We start from the raw sequence: 23,838 nt of genomic DNA on the forward strand, positions 1-23,838 counted from the left end.
CCCATGTGCTATTCACAGGAGGAAAAGAAAACCAGAATTCCTAAACCAATCTGAGAACACTTAGCATACTTTCTCTAGTGCCTGACAGTTTCTGAAGCTACAACTCATGTTTATGAAGTTATATGCATACTTACATGTAAAATAATTCTCTTTTTTGGTTAGGAGGAGCAAATATGATATTCTGATGGAGAAGCTCTCAAGTATGCTAAGTGCTCGTTCAAACCAGATGGAAACATTAGGAAACTTGAGGGAAGAATTGGTGAGATTCATTACTCCTTCAAATTTTCACTCAGTAGAATCTAGATGCTGAGTATCAAAGGCACTCATTCATACTGCCTGCTTCAAAAGTTGCACAAAATTCTGGGCTAGGATAGAAAAAGGATTTTATAAACCTACTAGATGAAGCTGCTGTTGGTGTTTGTCATAGGGAAGCAGTTGTGTTCTAACCACAGCCTCAGAAACATTTTGTCAATGGATGTCATCATGCAGTTCTTATTTTCCCACTGGTGCTGTTTGGATAGGTGGCAGAACTGGAGGGATACAATACACTCAGGAACATCTCAGGTTCTGCACTAAAAGGCTTTTAAGTTTCTTATGGATATCCTACCCCAAAATATGGTTGTAAGAGCAGATGGTGTGACTGCCTTTGATACCAGTCAGCAGCAGGTGAAGTTTTTGGGCTGCAATGACTTTTGCCATTTCTCTTTGCATCAGGGCCTTTGTGAGAGAACCTTCAAACGTCTCTATCACTACATGATGAATGCTGGTCTGGCCAAAGTTGTGTCTGTCCCCTTGCAAGACATAAACCCCAGTGGAGGACCCTACAAGACAAAGAAAGGTCTTGGTTTTGCTCTCTTTTTGTGTGATCATGTTGATGCCATTCTATCTATGAGCTTCATATCTTAAATTAAAAGAGGTGTAAGTAAGAAATCTGTCCATGCAATTAGGTAGATAAGTGGGCTACTAAAGTTAAAATGCTGCAGCCCACTTGAATTAAGATTTGTTACAGATTTTTTGTGTAAGCTGTGGTCTTGGGACCTGATAAGACTGCTCAAGCCCATACAGAGTAGGAACAAAGCAGTCTGCTGACCTTTCAGGTTGAAGTCAAATGACAAGTCAATAAATTTGACAAACAAAAAAACTTAATGTTGGAAAGAAGGCTCATTATGAAATAAGTTAAACCCCCACTGTTCTTGGTTATTACTTTTCCTGAAAGTCATGAGAATGCAAAGCTTCTCTGAAAAATTTCCCATCAAATTATGGAAGTAAGGTTTTACAGCACTTGGAATTTACGGAACACAGAATATTCTCAGTTTGAAGGGACCTCCAAGCATCATCAAGCCCAGCTCTTAAGTGAATGGCCTATACAGGGGTCAAACCCACACCTTTGGCGTTATTATCTCACCAGCTGAGCTGATAACAGGGTTGAGGTACATGAGATACCCAAAACTGCTATCCAAAAAAGCCACAGTCTGCTGAAGGGTGGTTTAATGCATAACCAGTTTTGAATGCCAATTTAATTGGTTCACAGGAACTGCTGATAACTTCCAAACATGTAGTGGAGAGACAAAGAGCAGGACTGCATGAGGAAAGGGAACAAAAGAAAGCAACTGTTCTCAGGAAATGATACAGATAAAACTTGCAAGGGGAAAAAAAACTACAAGAAATAATAATGGAAAGTATAAGGAAGGATAGTACCTCCAATGGAATGAATACAATTCCTGAAGGAAATTGAACCAAATCTTTTATCACAGAAAATCCTAAGAGGCAGATTTGCAGGGTAAAAGGAAAATAGTTCTGAAAGATGAAGTGTCTGTTTTAGAGATATAATGAAGTGTTTGTGAGGAAAAAAAAAATTTATATGAACTAAACATTGCAAGTTACATAGTCTTTGTGAATAGGAGTAATCTTAAAAGAGCAAGTGAAAGAGCCAGTAAAACCATGAAAAATTCCAGAAGACAAAAAAGAGTGCTGATTACATGGAGTTGGATTAAGGCTGTTGATAAGACAAATTCCTTTAAATCTTTTAAGTCTGGGGAAAGGAATTCTCTGTGTATTCTGAACAAAGAGAAGCAGAGGCCAAAAGTAGGTACAGCATCAAGCCTGGCTGAGAGAGAAATGACCCAGTCTTTCAGGGGTGTTCTAATGAGCTGCATACACTTGGAAATAACACCCAGAAGACTAGACAGCACTCCTAAAAACAGTTTATAGGCAGTAGTAAAAGCATTTAACTTGCAATTAAGGTATTTACTTAAAAGACAAGAAAATACAAGTCTACTTACAAACCTGGTTTCAGCTCCCAAGGCAGTTGTGTTTTATGTTCTGTCAGAGATTGGCAGAACAGCAGCTGCATTTACTGCTTAAATTTGTTGGGAAAAATGCCACTTGATGAATCTTTCACTTGAATGATAATTCCATCTTACAGATATAAAAGCTGAAAATCCACAAAAATGCCTTAAAAACACTAGGTATTAAAGGAGGATGAATTAATAATAGCTGATTTTCAGCAGAGATCAAGATAGTTTAATCTCTGGAGTTATACAGGAAAGAAGATAGAAATATGTGGGACACACTGAGGATGAAGCCAGAGCATCTGCTATGGGAAGAACATTATTGGGCAGCAGGAGTTAAAGGAAAAGAAATTGGTTTGTTTTGGGGGATTTCTTTTCTATGGGGAGTTTTTTTGTTTGTTTTTTCAAATACTGCTTCCAGTGAAAATTAATGGGCTGTAGAAATACAAAGGATGTAATAACAGTGCTTGCAACCCTACCAAAATGTCAACACTTAAATCCTAAGCAGCATCCTACGGAAAGGATTCAGCTTGAGGAAAAATAATCATATCATGTGGCCTGGAGCACAGTCACATGGTGAAGTGACTGTGGGTTAACTTTGTGTCAGCTGGGCATCAGTAACTGCTCAGATATATAAACACAAGATTAAATTCATCAGCTGAAACCTTAGTGATTCCAGCTAAAGCCTTCACCTGGCCTTTTCACAGCAGTGTGTAGCAGAGGGGCAGGGATGGCTGGAGGTGTTCTCCCCACTGCTGCAGGATGAACTGGCTGCTGCAGCAGCAGCTGCTGAATCACTGCAATTTGCCAGGGTGGCAGTGTCCAGTAACCCAGTTGGAGTTACCACTGGTGTGAAGTGGCCCAGCAGGAGCTCAGTGGCACTGAGAGCAGGATCTCAGCTCTCCTGCAGCCACCTGTCCTCACTCCACCCTTTGCTGGGATGTCCCAGAGAGTGGAGAGTTACCACAGCACAGCTGATGGACAGGAGCATGCTAAGATGTGAAATTAAATTACCTACAAGAATCTTGTGTGCAGCAGTGTGTTCTGTCCTTGTAAAAAGGAAAGGGTTAATACCCAGTGAGTGATCTCCCAGTCAAATAAGTGTTCTCCAGGTGTCATTCTGGGGATCAGCACTTAATCCCTCCATTGATTTATTTATGCTGTAGAAGTTTCTCCTGCTGGACATTCCTAGCATTGGCACAGATGTGAAGGTCTGGAGCACCTCAAAGATTCACCTGATTACCAGATTCATACAAAGAGAAAAGCTTCTGCAAACCTTTCCTAGAAATGCCCAGCTCTCTTTAGTCATTTGTTCCCCATTGCACTGCTACTTCCTCATGTTGAGAAAAAAGTAAAATTGTTTAAAGCTGTGCACTCCCCCTGCACTTTGTTAGGAGTTGTTACTAACACTCATTTTTCACAGGGACTGATGTCATGGTCCGTTGCCTTAAACTGCTGAAGGAATTTCGGAAGAAAATGGAAGATTATCATGATGATGATGAAGAGATCATCACAAAAATTGTTCAGCCTGTGGATATTGTTTGTGAAAGGGATATGCTCACCCAGGCTTATCAGTTAAGTAGGTGATTTAAGACATATGAAGACTTTTCCCATTACCTCCTTACTCCTTGTGGTATAAAAGAAATGTGTTTATTGCAGGTGTTTTTATATTCTGCTTGCTTGTGTATGAGAAAGTAATTTTTAAATAGCAAAATGAGCTTTATATCCAGATTAGACTGGAGATGCTGCCACCTGTTAGCCCTTCCTGGAAGCTTAGCAACTATGCAGCAAAAACAGGATGTTGTGATGGAATGAGAAAAGATGAAGCAAACAGTGTTCATTATTCTCCTATCTCTTTTCCTTTCCAAATGCTGAAATTAATATCTAACTGTGGAAAGCTGCCAGGGAAAAAAAATCATCCATGCTTCTAATTTGAAGCTGTCACCTCCATACCTCATTCTGCTGGGCACTGCTTCATGTAAAATCATGGTTTATGAAAGTGTTTGGCTGAATATTTTATGTGTCTGTAAAACTGTCTTTATTTAGTGGGGAATCTTAAATTTTCAATTCTGGCATATAGTGTTGTTCAGGGAAATATTAATGTATATAGAAATAGATATATATAAAATTCAGTCAGATTATCTCCCTGAGATTATTTTTTTTGTTTTCCTTTCTGCAACAGTTGAAAGTAGAGGAACCAAAGGTATTTCTCAGGCAGAACTACGCCTGGCTATGAATGTAGGGAAGCTGGAAGCCAGGATGCTCTGTCGTCTTCTGGAGAGGTACAAAGTTGTCAAGGTGAGGCTAAAATAAAGTAATTGAGGTACTTATTGAAACTGAAGGTACAATTTTGGTTACTCTGGGAATAACATTGTTAACCTTAAACATTAGAAACAGCAGAGATTTTAGAGTGACAGTAGGAGAGTCCTGGTAAGATTGAAAAGAGAATTAATTCAGTTGAGGAAAAGGTGTGTAAGACAAGGGTTCAGTATGAGGATTGCAACCTGCACTAATCAGAGCACTGAAGAATCTTCTCAAAAACTCTTTGTCCATGTAAGATCAACCTTTGAAAATACCAGGAAATTCTGGAGCAAAACAGTTACTTCTCTAGGAGTTATGATGATTAAACTTCTTATTTCCAGATATTTCACTGTTTTTTATTTCACAAGACAAATCCAGCTCTCATGTCTTGTATACACCCAACAGTCCCTTTCCACGAAGGCAGGATAATTGCCATCTTTCCTCAATGGGGAATCTTTTTAGAAAAATCTTGTCATTCAATAAAAGGTTCTGCAGAATTAAAAACAAGCTGTATAAACCATTGAAATATCTATAGATGTTTTCCCCCAGTCAGCTGAGAATATGAAATCTTCCCTTATTAATTGGTGAGGTGTGTTAGTCCTGTTGGAGCCGACAGGGCAGACTTCCACTGAAGTCTGAGTTACTCAGAGAGCTGCAGTGCTCTTATTTCACAAACTTTTTTTTTTCTGAAAAAAATTGATTTCCACTCCGAATAAACAGTTTCTTCTTCCTCAGACTTTTCTCCATCCCACATACCATAAGTTTCATTCCAATACACTTGTAATGCAGATTTATTTTTCAGACACAGAATTCCTTTTGATTTCTCTATGTGAAGGTTAGGGACATTTTTGTTACTTAGAAAAAAATATATCTTTTGATGGGTGGGGAACACTGAGAACATTTTCCCTCTGTTGATGCTGGAGAACACTGATAAAATGGAGAAGCAAGGTGGTAAAATAACATTGCAACTGTTTTCTCAGGGTTTTATGGAGGATGAAGGTCGGCAAAGGACAACAAAGTACATTTCCTACATTTTTGCAGAGGAGAGTGATTTAAACCGTCAGTTTGAGAGGGAGAAGGCCAGGAGTGAGCAGCTGGCTACAGTTACTTTGGCTCTGGTGCCAGAAGATTCCCCACCTGTGGAAGATGCATCTCCTGGAGAAGAGGAGACTGTGGCCTCAGAGTCTGACAATGAGGAAGAAGGGAAGGACAGGAAGAAGAGAGGAAAAGGTCAGAAGGCCAGCTCTGGTTCTCCAGTTAAACCACATGTCCAAGATGATGTCCAGCAGACAACACCAGCCAAAGGTAACTTGTGATTTGGAAATCTGGAGAACAGCCTGCATTTTTATTATGGATCATTTTATTAAAGAACAAATAACGTATTATTAGCTTCCATTATGGCTTTTGGCCACATATTTCTTTTTAAGCCTATTTGGTTATTTCCCTGCTTTGCTCCCAGATTGTTCTGGTTTAGAACACCAAGTGTGATAACCTCTGGAGACTGTCAGGGCTGAAGTGTGGCCTGGTATCTGTGTCCCAGTAGTGTTTGTGCTGCCTCTCCTGACCCCATGCTATGTCTCCTCTTTTCCCTGGGCTCACAGACTGTGCTCCTTGGATATTCAGGGCTGTGATGACTCAATCCACAGCCTTACTCACCTGAGCATTTTGTAACAAAAATGTCTTGTCCTCTGAAGTTAGTTACTTCACTTCTTCTTTGGTTATTTGGAGCATATTAGTGTGAAAGCTGCCAGCCTTTGGGGGACATACTTTTTTAAAAATAGCGTGGGGGTTTTTTTACTAATTTTTTTTAAACCTATTTAGATGTTCCTACAACTTCTCTGATAAACTCCAATGGAAGAGAGGAGATCTCTGTTTTTCTATGTAGATTATCTTTGGAGTAGTATTAAATTCTTATTCTGCTTTGAGTCAGAAAAGTCGTATTTCTGGCAGAACTTGAGAATCTTTGAGACAGAAACTCTCCTTTCTTCAGATAGCAGTTTCTGGATAAGCCCTTCATGACTTTGCAAGCTGTGAAAAGGTTTCTGAGTGGAGAGAATTATTTGATGATAGAGAGTTCACTTTTTTTTTTAGCTTAACTTTTGGAGGCTGAATGCAGTCTTTCATGGTCAAACCACTGCTTCCAGCAGGGTGGAATGTATGGAAAGTGTAGCAGAAGGCTTTTAAGTGCAGCAACCTGGGTAGATGGAGAATGCCTCTTAGAGAGAAAGCTGAACAGGGAGAGCAGAACAATTACAAGGCTTTTTGTTCTCAAACCAGGCTGCAAGCCAACAGCTGTGAAGTCTCAGGGGAAGAAGCAGCCTTCCCCTCAAATTCTTGAAGATCCTGAGGAGCTCCCAGACAGCATTTCAGGGGATAGTTCTACTTTGGGAACACTAAAGCAGGAGTCCAGTGTTTCTACCTGTGCTCATCCCACGGATGAAGATGGAGATGTGGCTGAGGTAGAGGAAGTCAGACTTGAAGATCCTAAGGTAAAATCACATGTCTTAATATCTTTTTGTTTATACAAAGATATTGTATATCTTAGCTGTCTGAGCTAAGTTTTGTGCTCTTATAGCAAGACTTCAAACTAGAGTTTTTGTGTTTATTTATCAAATTGTTTTGCCGTTTTTAAAATTAATTTCAAAGTACATTCATATTTTGGCTGCACTGAATTGCAGATATAAGTGAAAATTTTCCAGGAGATAGGAGGATAGATGTCCAAAATACAGTTCTGGGTTAGTTTCCTGGTGCCTTCTGAATTCTGTGCTGACTGTGTGTCATAGCTTAATGTAGCACACAAGGGCTGCTTATCATCCCCTGTCTGCCTTCCTGGGAAGGGGAGATAAGAGGCAATCTTTATCTGAGTAGTTTATTATAAATAAATCCATCTGAACGGGGAACTGCTCAGCTGTTGCTGCGTGAGGAGCCCTGTTGGGCTGCAGCCAGGCTGGTTGGTGTCCCCTGTTGATGTGCTGTGCTGTCCCCAGAAGCCCTGTGGCCCCAGGAAGGAGAAGCGCGCCAGGGCGGCGGCGCTGGAGCGGTCCCACGAGACCTACAGGCTGCTGAAGCGCCGCAACCTCATCGTGGAGGCCGTGCGGAACCTGCGCCTCATCGAGAGCCTCTTCACGTGAGCAGGGCTGAGCCTCCCCTCGGGGCTGCTGGGAGCACGGGGGGCTTATTCCCTTCTGCCTTGGCTTGTCCCTGCTGCACCGTTGCTGTAAGGATGGAGAGGGTGGTTGAATCTTCATCAGCTCTTTGGGAGCAACAATAGTTCCATGCAGATAATTACACAAGAATGCTTTCATTTGTTGTATGTTTCATAAATGCAGATCAAAGAACTTATTTGTCCATTCACAGTGTGCCAAACTTGAGGTCACATTGTAAGGTACAGCGCTTCCCTGCTGCAGGATTCTTACATCTGCATCAGTTTTATCTCTGTGGTTTCAAAACTTGTTCATGTGTTGTTCTGTATGGACCGGAGAGACTCAGGTTTTCATGTCACTCATCACTGGTCACTGGCATTCTAGCAAGGCCCTCAAAGTTTGCTTTTCAGTACAGTTTTATGTGGTGTTGTATGTCTTCTCCTGACACCCTATCTGAGCTGAAGATACTTCCCTAAATGTTATAATGTCTTTCATCCCTTTAAGATTTCACCTCTGAAAAGAAATGGAAATTCTGGTGCTCTGTTGGATTCTAAATTGGCAGTACTGTGTTGTCACGAATAGGATTACACCATCCATCTTCTGTGTCAGCACAGAAGATCCTGGCATGTCAGTATACCCAGGGCTGCTTGCTGTAGGAATTTAGTCAAAAATCATGGCCTTACTCTCCTCTGGTCTGAGAATTTTGAAACCTTCTGTCACCTTGTTTAATTGCAGTGTTACAAAATTAGAGCCTCATCTGGCACCAGCCTCAGCAGTGATTGATTGAGTCACATCCAAGCGCAGGCTTGGAGGCTATTTCAGGTCTCTGCTGTCCCTTCAGTGCTGCCAACAGGTTCCTCACAGGTTCCTCAGAATCAGTGGAAGTTCTGTCCCTCCCCAGTCTCTGCCAAGGAAATTTACTGTTGTTTGCCTTCCATTTGTTAATTACCAGGATGTGGTAATCTTTCAGGACAGTTGAAGTCCATGTGTACATTCAGTTATTGCTTAATTCCTTGTTATCTTCCAGGTCTTTTTCAGAATTGATTCCCCAGTACTGAAAGAGCCCAGAATTAGGGCCTGGGACATTTGTGGGAAAGAGCATGGGAGCAGGCATGGGGAGAGAAAGGTGTGAGCAAACCCCTGCCAGCTTTGGCAAGGGAAGAAGGGAGAAGGGAGCTGGCTTCACGTGGTGGGATATGTGTGTTTGTATCCACATTGTGAATGCAGGAGTAATTTCTGTGCTCTGAAACCACTGAATAAACTTTCTGCCTCAAGCTGAATTGAGCTCACAACTGCAAGAACTGACTGCATTTGTTAAATCACCACTAAAAAAGCTATAGTTTCTCCTGACCTTAGGGAGACTACATTCGTAATTGCACTGTAGCCATGCACAGGGGAATCAGTCATTGAGAATTTGCTGTCATCAGAACAGCAGTTCTCCCCTAACAAAGAAAAGCTTGAGTACAAAGAAAATAGAGCTGAAATGGGAAGTAAAGTTCCAGTTGTCTCCAGCAGAAGGGAATAGGGAGCAGGGAAAGAAATGGCAATTTACCCCACATCCTCTAACAAACCACTTAGGCTGTTTGGAGCATTGCTGGCCTTAAAATGCAAGGTATCTTTGGCATCTTTTAGGCTTCAGAAGATGGTGATGGATCAAGAGAAGCAAGAAGGTGTCTCCACCAAGTGCTGCAAGAAGTCCATCGTGCGGCTGGTGCAGAGGCTGGCGCGGGACGGGCTCCTCAGGCTCTACCGCACCACGGTCATCCAGGATGGCATCAGCAAAAAGGTGACACAGACACAGCCTTCATCTCATGTCTCACAGTGCCCTGGACCTTTCTGCTGGAGTGCATGGGTGACTTCTTTCAGCAGAACCCACAGTGGAGCTACCTACCCAGAGGCTTCATGTCAAACTAAGCTACTGTGAGAAACAGATCACTGCTTTCCATTATTCGGCTGCAGATAATTGAGACCAAGGAACAGGCCAGAGATCAAAGTCTCTGAATCTCCCTTCCCAGAGGTTCTGCTGCTTATCTGTTCTGTGATTCATGGTTCTTTCCCTGCACTGACAGGCTGCACCAAAAAATCTGTTTAAGCCCCTTTTGAAAGCCAAGAGTGTATGAAATATCCTCAGTGAGCTTCTGAGTTGAAATTTATAGAATGTGATTTTTAATTTTAAAACAAAAATCTGCTGTTTCTTAGGTTTATGGAAGTCAGATGTCTGGTTGTAGAGCTGAGACTTGTCACTTACTCTAGTGTGAAATTCTCATAAGCAGAGAATTGAATCCACTGAAAATTACCTGCTGCATAATTAGTGTAGAGCACAGATTACAGTTTACCAATCTGAACTGTGTGTGTGCTTGCAACAGCAATATGTGTTAGCTTGGCCTTTCACCTAATGAGCTCTGACTTTTCATTTTTCACTCTCAGCCTAATATTTACAAGTCAAAATATTTGTTTCTCAGATATTTCAGCTTTTAAAAACCCAAACCCCAAAGTTTGTAGAAATGTCACTAGTGATTTATTGGCATGACTATGTAGTTTGACCTCTTGTTTAATGCAAAGTAGCAACAGGAATTTTCATTCAAAAATATAAATTAACTGTTAATCTCAGGATTATGCATCTGATTAAGAGCCAGTATGTCCATAGACACCTTTGTTTGTGTTGTGCTGCTGTGGACAGGTGGAGTTTGTTGTGCACCCCTCAGTGAGTCCCAGTGATCCCCTGGTGAAAAGCGCCATCGAGCAGGTGCGGTTCCGCATCTCCAACTCCAGCACTGCAAACAGGCAAGTCAGGGATGCCTGGGATGGCTTGGGGGAGCTTGGCTTATCTAAGATGTGCAAAAATGCAGAGGAAATAAACACAAGGTAAGCAAAAAAACCAACCAAGCAAACAACCTCTTCTCTAGCAACAGAGAAATGGAATTGTGAAACTGAGGCGATGTGCTGGTATCTCCTCAAGTCAGGGAAGACAGGAATTGAGCTCTGCTTATTTTTTATCTAAGTGCTGTGTGGTTTTACTACAGGATTAAAGTCCCCCAGACACCAACATCACAGGACCATGGTGAGGAAGAAAACCAGGGACAAGAGGCAGTTCCTGATTCAGGAAATATGCAAGAAAACTCATGTAAAGCTGATAATAGTCGGACAGGAAAACCTGATGATAAAATGGGAGTAACACAGCTAAAGAACTATCACCCTGTTACAGGTACAGCCAACTTTGGGGTTTCTGTCATCCTTCACCTCCCATTTATTATTAATAATAATTTCCACATGTCTCCTAAGATGTTTATATTAAACCAAACTAACTTATCCAATGTTTTCTTAGCTGCTTGTGTTTTTTACAATCATGAACTGGAGCATTTGTCTTTACTACTACTTCTTTACTATTTGTAACTTATATTTACTTTCAACTGCCCATCTTTCCTTCTACTTTTCTTCATATTAGTTTTGCATAGAGAGCTGTTTCTCCTGCTCTAATTCTCTTTTTATTTCTATTTGGTCTTTAATCTTCTCTCCCAGTTCCAGGACTTGGACGTTCTCTTGGCTTTCTTCCCAAAATGCCCCGTTTAAAAATGGTCCACATGTTCCTCTGGTACTTAATTTATGGACATCCTTTAAATGAAACACAGCAAAAAGGAGGTAGTGACGGTGAGAAAACACAAAGGCCTGATGAGAATGCAGCTGTAATTGAAGCACAACCAGATGGGACCTTAGAAATTGTGACAAGTGTGGTGAATCCTGAGAGCTCTGCACAGGAGACTGAAGTAGATCTGTCTAATCAAACAGGTAAGAAGTGGCGCATCCTGACTTTACTACAGACCTTACCAAGGTTCAACACTGCAAAACAGATAGAAGTCTACTTCAGAAAGGTTTGAATATCAAGAGTTTAGAGAATGTTCAGGTCATTTTGGATTTTCAGACTGTGAACTGCCAGTTGTGTTGTGCTTGAGCAGTCAGAGTGCAGCTCTGGGTGTAAGTGTTGGCTGTGGTGTGTTCTTGCTGGCAGTGTACGTGGATGACTCGTCGTGGATGCGCTACATCCCTCCCCTGCCCGTGCACGGGGAGTTTGGCTTTGGATGGGCTCTGGTCAGTGACATCCTCCTCTGCTTGCCCCTCTCAGTCTTTGTTCAGATTGTACAAGTCAGCTACAAGGTACGGTGCTCTTGTCTTTTCCTTCAGTCTGATGATGTCAGCTGTACCTATGGGCTGGAACAAATATCCCCTCAATTTGTTTTAGCAAAACTAGACCCTGGAGAGGAGACACTTCAGTCTTTTACAGAAAAAGTAGTTGCTTTTTACAGGCTCACTGAAAAATGTATAGCCCTGTAATACTACAAATTCTTAAGATACTATTTTGCCAGGAGCTTTTTATAATCTCACTGAATCTTCTGCCTTATTGATTAACAAGAATAATGTTTAAGCATTTTACAAAAGCAGTAAGGTTTACTTAGAAAATATTTTATCAGGCAATTCTGGTAGCAAAGCTTTATACTTGAAGGGATAGTTACATTTTGCATTTTGCTTAACTTCTAAAATAATCTAGGTGGAAGGTCTGGAGGATTTTTTAAATGATCCAATAAAAAAGCACACTCTGATCAGATTTCTTCCAAGGCCAGTCCGACAGCAGCTCCTCTACAAAAGGTAAGCAGCTGAGTCAAAATAAGTGGCTCTAGAGAAGAGCCAACAGTGGCTGATTGTTTTCTCAGTTATTTCCTGTTTGTGTCAAAGAGAACTGTGGCACTTAAGACAAGGACCATCAATCCTCAAAGGATAGTGTGCCAAACTGTATTTTTCTCTCCCAAATAGAAAGTAATAAGAAACTAATAAACAATATTCATGTATGCTGTCAGGCAGTGCTTGAGAACTGAGAGGTTCTGTCCTTCATAACTCATCAGCAGGATGTTGCTTCTGTATAAAACACACTCCTGACTGATGCTAAATTCAGAATTTAATAGGGTCTAAGTGTTGCTGTCCTTCATAAATCTTTCCAGAGTTGCCACATTTCCCAGCTCCTGCTTCTCACACATTCAGTTTCTCCTCATACTCTCTGTGGCACATCTGCCATGGTTTGCCATTTCTCTTGTAGGAGATGTAAAACTTGAGGTTGGACTGAAGAAAGGAAAGTGATGTGAATATGTGGAACCAAGAGCACCATGTTAGTTTTCCCCAGAAAGTCACTGCTGAAAATTTATGAATGGTTGGAGGTTTACATGACATTTTCCAAACCTGCAAATATGCCTTTGGTGAGGGAGCAAGGCTGGGTATTATCAGCAGCTAAGGCTCATGGGGAGCCCAGGTTTGCAATTCCAAACCTATTGTTAAATCTTAGCAATTAGAAACTGCATTGATGGCATTTTCTGAAATCTGCAGGCTCCATCTGATGGGTTGATGCAAAACAATATAATACATAACCAAGCTGTCTCTTCAGCCTCCTTTCACTAAAATTGCTAACTGAGCCAAATGTCTAAGCTTGATCTTTCTGACCCCCAGAGAAAACTCCTGCCAAAATCCAACTCCCATTTAACTGCATTTAATTAGATCTTAGTGAAGTTAAATGTGGGCAAAGCTAATTTTTTACAAACTCAGAAACTAAATCTTGCAGAAGGTTCCTGCAACTGCCAGAATTTTGCCATACATGTAGGTATGCAGGATGGAAAATGCTGCACTTTCTGCTCTGCCAAAGCTTTGAGCAACTGAAAGCAGTTTCTTGGAACAATAATTTTAAACAATCTGAGCTCCAAGAATCATTTTCCAGTTCTTCATACATACACATATGAAGGCCTGTATTTAGCAGTCATGTTTTCTTTCTCCTGTCTTCTTTACATAACATAAAATTGTCTGCAGATCTGCTGTTGACCATATTTAATTCATTTTTACATATGTTATTTCTGCCTAATTTTCTTTTTTGCTAGTAAAGTTTTGCTTAGTATTTTGTTAAAAATATTGGGTTTCTGATTTTAGGAGAGGAAATTTGGACCCTTGGGGTATTACATGTTTTCCATAGGCTGATAATTCAAGCAGAAATACCACTTCAGAAATTCTATAACTCGGTGGTTTGCTGAAAGCTCAGGTTGCTGCATGAAAATGTTGGATTTTCTGGTATCACTTCTCTGTTTTCATGAGTGCTACCTTTAACACTCCTACCATTGCTACAGGAGGTACATCTTCTCAGTGGTAGAAAACCTTCAAAGATTATGTTACATGGGACTGTTGCAGTTTGGCCCAACAGAGAAGTTTCAAGACAAAGACCAGGTAATTTTAAAAAATTTTAAAGGCAATTACTCTTCATGAATTGCTCAAGTTCTGGGGTTCATAATTACCTTCAATTAAGTACTGATGATTCAGATGTATGTGCAAATCTCCAAATCCAAGTGATACTATAAGTTGTGCAGGTATTTTTTTACCTCTTTTCTCTGGAAAGGAACTACTCAAATGTATAATGCTGAACACTGCACACAATAATGTGCAGTGGAGGAGGTCCCAGACTGGAAAGACGTAATGAAAAATCAGTATGACACATTCTTTTCTGTCAAGGTGTTAAGCTTAGATGTCTAACAGAATAAAGGCACTGACCAGAGTAAAATAATGAGATTCATATGCATCTTTTTAGATAGAGAGCACCTGCAAAGGAGAAAGCAGACCAGACTTAGGAGGATAAGAAAGGTAATGAGGCCCTAAACACATCCATTCCAACCCCAAGTGAGGACTTGCAGGAAATAGCCACTCTTCGGAAACTTGAAATACTCTGTGCACAAGGGAGAAAATAAACTGTTCTAAATCTAGAAAGGACATTTCTGAATTGCTGTCAAGGGAATTTGGAAATACAGTGCAATAATGTGGGAATGGGTGTGGCCTCTGTCAGAGCAGTGGCTAAAAACAGCAAAGACAGAAACTGTCCAGTCCGAAGTTGCTGTGTGTCCTGCTAATTAGGCAGTTTCAGTGATGTTTTCAGCCTGAGCTGTGCTGTGTCTGGCAGGTGTTTGTGTACATGAAGAGAAATGCTGTGATTGTGGACACCACCATCTGTGACCTGCACTACAACCTGGCGCAGAGCAGCCGCCCCTTTGAGCGGCGCTGGTACGTCCTCAACACCCTGCAGGACCTGGAGAACTTCTGGTTCGACCTGCAGTGTGTCTGCCTGAACACACCACTGGGTATGACACACTTGGACCTCCTGAGCCCCCTCTGCCCCTTCTGGGCACACCACAGTTACTCTTCCCTTCCTAAAACTTGAGCCAGGCTCTGGTTTTCCACTTCTATTGTTTTGGAATGTTGTCCTGTTCTTGCATCCCAAAAAAAAAAAAAAAAGTTGTGACCTGTGTCCATATAATTGTATGAAGTTGTGATCCACTTGTGTTCAAAATTGCTGCCCCTGTTGGAAATACCAAAGTTGACAGTAGCCCTTCTCTGTGAGAAGCAGGCATGTTGTATTGACAAGGGGTAAAACTGGCAGTACCATGTGGGAGCAGTAGTTTACCTGAACAAGGTGGATTGAAGATAAGTTGAATTCTGAGCTGTCATGCTGAGAGTGAAACCCCTTTGTCTGTCCAGGAGTTGTCCGCTGTCCTCGGACAAAGAGGAGCAGCCTTGCAGGGGAGGAGACTGCCCTGGATGTGGAAAAGGAGCAGGAGTCAGCAGTGAACAAACACAACCTGGAACGAAAGTGTGCCATGCTGGAATACACCACGTAGGTCACCTTGGCCCTGCTAGCTGCTGGAGCTGGGCAGAGGAGCTGTGCAGGGATGGGGATGTTCTCAACAGCAAAAGCCCTTGAGGCTGGAGCATCTCAGCTGGGTGTTCTGTGGAGTTGAGAGGTGAACTGAGTCCAAGGAGATGCTGTTTCATGTTCCAAATAACTTGGCTGCCAGGCAGGTTGTGTGCTGGAGGGATGGGATGAACAGATTGGGATTTCCTTTCAGAGCAGTACAGGTCTGTGTTGCAGGAGTCCTGAGGAGAGCAGAGGTGGGAGGGAGGGAATGCTTCCCAAGTATTCTGAATGCCAGGAGCAACAAATGGAAAGGTTTTCTGTTCCTAAGCTTTATATCATGGTATCTCACGTAGCTTCAGCAGCTCCCCATTACCACATTCTGAATCCTGTCCCTTTGTGCTTCACTTGGCTGTAATTGGTTGCAGATTAATTTCTAATGTGCACTGTGATCTGAAGGTGATCTCTGGAGCATTTAATCTTCTGCCTAATCACACCCAGAATACCTGGGAGGATTGCATGCTCACTACTTATGACAGCCATGCAGAACCTCAGCTAAAGTTTTTAGATTGTGCTGTGCGCTGTGGTTTAGCTCTGTCAATATTCTGTTCTGTTTCCATAAACAGACTGTTTAAAAATATTTTCAGTTAGTTCCATGTTGCAGGTAGATATATCAAGTTATCTTAAAAAAAATAATGGAGTTGAGGGACCCAGTTCCACTGATCTTTGCTTGAACTTCTGCATATGGTCTCTTTGTGTTGCAGTAAATCTATTAAATTGGATTTCTGGTGTTTACTTGAGTTAGGCTGGGGTGACTGCGACATCTTTAAGAAACAGTTTTGGGATATAATTAATGATGTAATATTACCCCCTAAACTGGGAGGGCACAGGGAGAGTTCTGCACATTGCACACCAGTTAAGAGCTCTGAGAAGAAATCTGTACAAAATAATTCCTGTGGGTTTTGTTCCTCTTGCTGGTAGAGGCAGCAGGGAGGTGGTTGATGATGGATCCATCCCTGGAGATGGGCTGGGAGCTGCAGGTCTGGATTCCAGCTTTTATGGGCATCTGAAACGCAATTGGATCTGGACAAGCTACATCATCAACAAGACCAGGAAGGTGGGTATTTAAAATTTATGCACTTCTCCAAATTTTATTGTTCTTAAGGTTGAGGTAGTGACACCAAATTCATACCGTTTGCATGTTCTCAGTAAGAGTTTGCAGCACTGGAACAAAATGAGTGTCAGATGTTCACAAATCTTGGTCCTGAAGTGAATGAAAGAATTGGACATAAATTTTATTTGAGAGCTGGATTTGACCATGAATTTTTAGTGCATTCAACCAAACGAGAAATACTTAAATGAGCAAGCAGTTCACATTACTCAGTGGTTCCTCTTTCCTTTCTGGAATGTAGAAGCTCTCAGGCAAAAGCAAAATGTCCAAAACAAGGAAATACACAAGGAAAAAAAAAAAAAAAGTAAAAAAGTGAATAAATAAAAATACAACTAGGGAGCCCAACACATGCAAATCAGAATTCTGGCTAATGTCCTGTCTGATGGAATCTTGTAAGAGCAAGGGATATTTCCTCAGGATGCTCTCCCAGCTGTCTGCAATTTTATCTCAAGGCCATTCTAAATCTGGGGCTCATGTTTCAAACCAGTAATGGGTTTTGGGTTTTTTTTGCATTACTTTGTCTGTGTTTTGTGCATATGTAAGTCTTTACTATCTCCAGCCTCCTGTGACAAAAAGTTTCAAATTCCTGGTATGTGCCATCACTTCCTTTTGATGTCTTAAGCTCAAATTACTTTTTGATGTCTTCAGTAATTGTAGAACTGTGGGAAGCTGTGAAAAATACATTCTTCATTTTTCTTACTTCATTTTTCTTTCTCATTTTCTGCATTTTTCTACTGGATTTTTGTAAATAACTCTTATGTATCTCATATTCATCACCTTTTTTAAGACTGAATCTATTATTCCCAGAACTGTCCTGTCTTTAATCATTCTTGTTGCCTTTTTTTTAGCTTGTGACAGTTATACCTCTCCTTTTTAAGGTGGAAATACAATCTGAGAATGCTTTAAGGTTGTGGCCCGGCACAGATTTTTTTTTTAGCTGCTTTGTATTGCTTTACTTCCCTAAAACTTCTATACATTTTCTTGCTTTTTCACCATTACCAGGCATTGAGCAGGAACTTGCACAGAACTGCCTGTAATTACTCTCCCCTAAGCAGTGGACAAATCAGAGCCTATCAGTGGATGTAAAATTAGAATTGCTAATTTATTTCCCTCAGGCAGGATCATTTCACTCTTAATTCTGTCTGTTGTTCAGTCACCTCATTGTTGAGCAGAACACAACCTCCAGCAGCTCGTTGGTCTCTGCTTTCTTCTCCACATCTTGTGACCAACTTGTGCCCCCAGTGAACTCCACACAAGAGAAATGGGTTTAGCAGAGAATGGCAGAGCTCTCAATCCACTGCAGTTGGTTCAGGCTCAGATTTAGGATGGGCAGAATGTACTTATAGGAGGCATTTACTCAGTGTTTGTGCTTGCATTTTGGTTTTGTGCTTTTTAGAAGTTATTTGAAATTTAAAATGTTAACACCATTTTACAGCAAACTCTGCTCAGCCTCTGTAGCAATGAAAGAATTGAGAATTTATTTTCCAGTAATTACTGCTTTTAAACTTGAGATTTCTAACCTTTACAGTCTAGTGGTCATTCCAGTGTGATTTAAGAAAATCTCTGGAGCCATTCTAATGTGTGGTAGTAATAATACAAATTATTTCTTTCTTATAGCCAGGGAGCTTTTCCTTTAAATGGAAAATTTCTGTCTGACACTACTCAGATTATAAAGGTAAATTGTTGTTAAAACCATTGCATCCCTTTTGTATGTCACCTTTTTTAATGTTATGTTGTCTTAGGAAAATACAGTTCCTGAAAATGGGCTGACAGCAAGACTCCAAACCTTCCTCACCAAGCACTCCCTGCCACTCAGTACTGGAGGTAAGGCCTGAGACTCTGCCACAGCTCCTCCTGCCTTTGTCAAACCCAGCATGAAGGGTGTGGGTTGTTCTTGTCCCCTTCCAGTAATCTGGGATGTTCCTGGGGCAGTAAAACAGATAAATGATTTCATTCCCTATTACTGGCTAAATGGAACAATAATTTTTTATCTAGTATTGATAACATGGGCTGGTCCTGTCCCCTTACAATGATCTAGGATACTTCTGGGGCTGTAAAATAGATGTGTAGATAAATTCTTACAAAACAATAATTTCTCTCCTTTGTAATTTCTGATGTGCAGTTTGCAGAAAGTCCAGAGGGACCAATGTTTTGTAGCATTGTTACCCAGCCTAATGTGTGAGCTAAGGAGGGGAAAATGCATCAGGTTGAATGTAAAATCTGAGCTCTGTTCCCTTGTGTTTGTGCACTGTAAACGAGGCTTAATTACTTGATGATTCCTCATTAATGTAGGAATTTATTCTGGGAGCTGCTGAGAAGGGGTATGAAATGACATGACTAACAAAGAGCAATTTTGAGAGGGCATCTGTCTTTTCAATTTACTGAAATTTGTCATTTGGTCTCTTATACCTTGTATTAACATTGTAGAATGTCATTGCTAAAAAGCTCCACTGCTGTAAATATGTGTCATTTTAGGTAACAAAATTAATATTTTGGGAGAAGCAAAGGTAGGATCAGAGTCACTTATCCAGAAAGAATGTATTGAAATAACTAAAGAACCAACCCAGGATAGAACAAAACGAGTGAGAGGTGGAAAAAGCCAAAAGAGGAAGAGGCTTAGGAAAGATGTTGGAAAGAAGACAAAGAAGAAAAAAAAAGGTAAGAAACAGGAAAAAGCAGCATTCTTTACTATGCCTGGGCATGCAGGAAGCTGCTTTGGCAAAGAGGGTGTGGGACAGGGCAGCTGTGTGGCCATGTCTGTGCTGCCTCAGTCACTGGGAAGCCTCAGGTGTCCCATGAGCTGTGTGTGAGCCACAGCTGCACAGGCTGCAGGTACCCTCATGGAGTTTGTGCCCAAGCAGCTCCCTGCAATCCATGATCAGCTCTTGATAGCTGGCTTAAAGATTCCTCATGGAATGATGCTCTAGGCTGTCATTTTGCCAATTAAAATGTTTGTTTTCTCATGCCTGGGAGGGCTATTGCTGCATTTCACTTCTAGACTGCAACTTCCTTCCCTGCTTGTCTGTTATTCTTATAAATTTGAACTGGTGCTGAGCCTGTGCTAGAAGTTTGAGTTAATCAGAATATAAGGTGCTGAGATAAATGTCTTGTTTCCCTGGGTTTGTCAGAAGAGGATTCTGCAGACAAAAGCAAACGGCTGCGCTACCACGACAAGGCTGACCAGAGTGCCCTGCTGAGGATGACACGGCTGCGTGTGACCTGGACGGTGCAGGAGGACAGCCTGCTCATGCTCTGCAGGATTGCCAGCCACGTGCTCAATGCCAAGGTGTGAGCACTGCTCATTTTGAAAGACTGTGGTGTATGAGCTTGTCTAACCATCCTGTATCCATCTGCAAACAACTTCAAAAACTGAGAGATTTGACAAATCAAATTAAAACAACGATGGATCATGTCAGACGACTTGTTTAAAGGATAGAGTTTTGCATCTTAGCTAAAAGAGCTTTACAAAATAAGTTTATGTGCATTGATTATTGTCATAACACTATCAGTGATAGTACCTTATGTACTTCACTGTATACAAGTATATGTACTTCTTGTATACAAGACCATCAAAGTTTCTTCTGTCCGAGAGAGGGAGAAATGTGGGAAATGGATTTGTAGAGTTATCAGGGCCTGACAGAAGGCCCACATAGTGTGCATCTGTATGCAAACTTTGAGATAAGAAATGCTGACTTAGAAATGCCATGGAATAGGACAGATACTGTTGAGAGAGAAATTGAACTAGAAAAACTCCATCTTCAAAGGATGACCTTGCAAATAAGACTGAATACTTTGGAGAAATAGATCTATGAAAGATGCATTGTAGTAAGATCCACGAGGGGTAATTTCAGATAATTGCCTTTAAGGCATTTACAGCATGGTGTGGCAAAAGCTGATAGGCCAAGAAACACTTATAAGGTATTGTAATTAGGAAATGGTTGGCTGCTGATGGTGATGGCATGAGTTATAACACCTGCATTGTCTCAGCCTTCTCATGAGACTGAAAATGGAATGAAAGTTTTGAAAACGCCTCTCAGGTGCCCCATCTCTGGGTCAGAAAAGGGTATTGTCTGACCAGCACAGAGCTGCTGGGTGCTGCCCACACATTTCACCTGCCAGGACTTCTCACCATATTTGTGCACACAGAGGTTGAACTGCAGACACTCTGTTCCTCCTGCAGGTGAAAGGGCCCTTCGTGCCCTGGCAGGTGGTGAGGGACCTGATGCACTCCAGCTTCGAGGAGTCTCTGGATAAAACTTCCCATTCCGTGGGACGCAGAGCCCGCTACATTGTCAGAAACCCACAGACCTACCTCAATTACAAGTAAGAACTTTTCTGTGTTGTAGATATAGGCTATATTCTCCTGGAGGGACATGGTCCTCCTACATATTTCTTTTGTTTCATGGCACTTAAAAATTTCATCTTGCTTGCACCCTGCTGCTGTCAGATCTGTTTTGAACTGGGAAAATTTCAGCTCTGAGCAACACCTTCAATTGTATCTCTTGCAGAGTTTGCCTTGCTGAGGTTTACCAAGATAAAGCCCTTATTGATGATTTCATGAATAGAGAAAATAATTATGAAGATCCACAGGTAGGAGGGAAGTATTCCAAAAGTTTATAGAGTACCTTATGCTGTTTGAATTACTGAGTACTTGCACTGTTATTTCATGCCTTTTCTCTTCCTTGAACCCTTAGCTATTTTAAAAATAGCATCACTGTAAAAATGCAGCATCATTGCTGGTTTGGGATAAAGTGGACACAGGGCAGCTTTCCAAAGGCACATAAACAGCCCCCTGTGCAACAACCACTGTGTGTTTTCAATGTGCTTGTTTATAAATATCCATGACTAAACATCTCTATCTTCTGATTCTTTTTTTTATCCTTTCAGACACATTGTTATCTGAGCAAGAAAATGTTTTTGTTCTGTAATTTTTTATTTTTATTCCAGTTGTGTGTTGAACTGTCACCTTAGCTTCTGTGAATGAGTGCAGGAACACGAGCAAATTTATCAGACTTGATTTGAGCAGCCAAAAGATTTTATTTCTTTTTTTTTTTCCATTTAAATGAACCATAATTTCAAATTGAAAAGTTGTTTACACTTTCAGTGCAAGCAATTCCATTTTGCTTTTCAGAATTTTTTTCAGAACAAGGACAGTGTCATAGCAAGATTTTTATCTTGGAATGCCAATTCATACCACTGTCAGAAAAGCCCATCAGTTCTGTTGCTAGATTCATGTTGCTTAAAGGAAGAGCAGTTGTTCATTGATGAGACATCACTAAAATAAATATGTGTCCTCATCCCCAAAGTCTGTTAAATAGAAACTTCTTTCTAGAGATCATTCCTCTCATGTAACAGGTGTTCTCCAAGCCATGATTGTGCAAACACTTCATGGAGAACATGGAAAAGTCTGCAGGGTTTGAGCAGAAGCTTAAACATAGCTCTAGTAAGAGATCTTGCTGTTAATTCAGGAAATTGTCTTAGAACATATGTTCATGGTGCTTGGCTTGTAGCTGTGAGCTGATTACAGATGGAACCTGCAACTGTTCAGTGAATCAGCAAACCCAAACTGCACGAGCTTTTCCCTGCCTTGCCTTGGCTGTTGGACTGCTTCTGACTTCAGAATTCTGCTATTGCTACAAGAATTTTCATGCACACTTGAAAAGTAGAGGGGTTTTTCCACTCTTAAGAAATTGAGCTTGATGACTTTTCTGTCTCCTCTTTTCGAAGGTTTGTGCAAATGAGTTTAAAGAGTTTGTGGAAAGACTGAAAGAGAAATTCAGTTCGACCCTGGGAAACCCCAAACTGGAGATTCCTGACACTCTGGAGGAACTCTTTGCCAGGTAATTTAATCCTGGTGCTTTTGGCTCTGCACATGGGGTGGGGTGAGGCAGTGAGAGAGGGGACAGCAATTCAGAGCAGGTCTCTTCTCTGGGCATGATTTACACCCTCTGTATTTGTGCCCTTAGTAGGAAAACAAGTTTTACTAAATCCGACCAGCAGTGTTTCTTTCATATCCACTCTTCCTAAATACATATAAGTGATTTTCAGTTATTTGTACAATTTTGCTGATTTCAAACCATTCTTATTGCTTAAATAAGACTTTTAAACCAGAAATTCACTACAGCAGATTTTCCTAAATTGTCAAGTCCTCAACCTTGGTGTTGGAGATGTTGCTACTCAGGTGTAACATTTATTGCAGCAAAAATCTAGCATTTTTCAGATTAACTGGCCCCATTTTCTATCACAATTTGTAGCTGGTTGCTCAGCTGAATCATTTCAGTGCTGCTAAAAGTATTGATAAGGAAGAGCACTCAGCCTTGTACAGCATTCTCCAGCTCCAGGTTGTTAAGCTTTTTCATGATGATTAAGACTTGAAAAGCAGCATGGAAAAATTACGTCTCAGACCATTTTATGATAACAAATTGAGCGCCTTTGTAATTTTTCTTATTTTGAGAAGAGTTGTGCAAAAGTGCTGCTGGCCGTAACTAGAAGTCCAAAACCTCAATAAAATGACAAATCCTTTCAGTGCTAGAACTGTCCCCTGTCCATTGTTTTATCTCCTTGTCAACAGATATTTGAGTGGAGGTGGATCTGGACAGTTCTTTTCCTGTCTGACCCTTGTGCTGAGGGCTGCTGGAGCACACAGTCCCTGGGCTGGCCCAGCACTTGCCTCGTTAGCAGTTGTGTTCATCAGCCTCTGGGCTTCATGGCTGATGCAAAATCACAGAAAATCACAGAAAATCTGGTTCCAGTGTTCTCCTTTCCCTTCCCTTAACTAGATTTCGAGTGCTGGCAATCGGAGAAGATACAAATCAAGGCCTAAAAGAGGATAATCTGAGCAGGTGAGTAGCAGTAGCACCATTTTCCTCATCAGGATCAGGCCACATCAGCCTCTCCCATCTGTGGAAGTCATATAAAGAGTGTCCTAATTCAGTGTTTCCATCTGTTGCAGTGTATAAATTTATTAACAAAAAAATACTTTAATAAGACTGTAGGAACCTCTGACATAAATTTGGCAGATAAAATGATAACATAGATAACCTCAAAATGATTTTATCACTGGGACAACTGTACATTTTCTATGTGGATGTTGTATCTTAAGAGCAGGAGATGTTATCAGGGAGAACTTTGTGTCAGATTATCTGGACTGATCAAAAACTTGGGGGTAGAAGGTGAGGGAAAACAACAGTAACAGATTCCTTTACATGAATGATCCTCAGCTATAGA

General features: G+C 41.1%; 1 protein-coding gene across 2 annotated transcripts in view; it reads left to right on the forward strand.

The window, feature by feature from the left end:
- GTF3C1 (general transcription factor IIIC subunit 1) overlaps positions 1 to 23,838 on the forward strand; it is a 40,090-nt gene that overhangs the window by 3,808 nt on the left and 12,444 nt on the right. The window contains exons 5-28 of one of the 2 annotated variants that reach the window (XM_021531211.4): positions 163 to 259; positions 715 to 838; positions 3,715 to 3,870; positions 4,474 to 4,589; positions 5,573 to 5,897; positions 6,870 to 7,081; positions 7,580 to 7,719; positions 9,368 to 9,521; positions 10,416 to 10,519; positions 10,759 to 10,940; positions 11,255 to 11,521; positions 11,742 to 11,887; positions 12,279 to 12,376; positions 13,891 to 13,987; positions 14,712 to 14,889; positions 15,287 to 15,422; positions 16,422 to 16,557; positions 18,354 to 18,435; positions 19,087 to 19,269; positions 19,740 to 19,897; positions 20,792 to 20,934; positions 21,120 to 21,201; positions 22,339 to 22,451; positions 23,391 to 23,453. In XM_021531211.4, the coding sequence (XP_021386886.3) occupies positions 163 to 259; positions 715 to 838; positions 3,715 to 3,870; positions 4,474 to 4,589; positions 5,573 to 5,897; positions 6,870 to 7,081; positions 7,580 to 7,719; positions 9,368 to 9,521; positions 10,416 to 10,519; positions 10,759 to 10,940; positions 11,255 to 11,521; positions 11,742 to 11,887; positions 12,279 to 12,376; positions 13,891 to 13,987; positions 14,712 to 14,889; positions 15,287 to 15,422; positions 16,422 to 16,557; positions 18,354 to 18,435; positions 19,087 to 19,269; positions 19,740 to 19,897; positions 20,792 to 20,934; positions 21,120 to 21,201; positions 22,339 to 22,451; positions 23,391 to 23,453 (3,492 nt within the window). The remainder of the gene's footprint in view (positions 1 to 162; positions 260 to 714; positions 839 to 3,714; positions 3,871 to 4,473; positions 4,590 to 5,572; positions 5,898 to 6,869; positions 7,082 to 7,579; positions 7,720 to 9,367; positions 9,522 to 10,415; positions 10,520 to 10,758; positions 10,941 to 11,254; positions 11,522 to 11,741; positions 11,888 to 12,278; positions 12,377 to 13,890; positions 13,988 to 14,711; positions 14,890 to 15,286; positions 15,423 to 16,421; positions 16,558 to 18,353; positions 18,436 to 19,086; positions 19,270 to 19,739; positions 19,898 to 20,791; positions 20,935 to 21,119; positions 21,202 to 22,338; positions 22,452 to 23,390; positions 23,454 to 23,838) is intronic. The other variant, XM_085591777.1, reaches the window with a different exon arrangement.

The sequence above is a fragment of the Lonchura striata genome, chromosome 14 (genome assembly GCF_050655825.1).
Source record: "Lonchura striata isolate lonStrDom1 chromosome 14, ASM5065582v1, whole genome shotgun sequence".
Taxonomy (NCBI): Eukaryota; Metazoa; Chordata; class Aves; order Passeriformes; family Estrildidae; genus Lonchura; species Lonchura striata.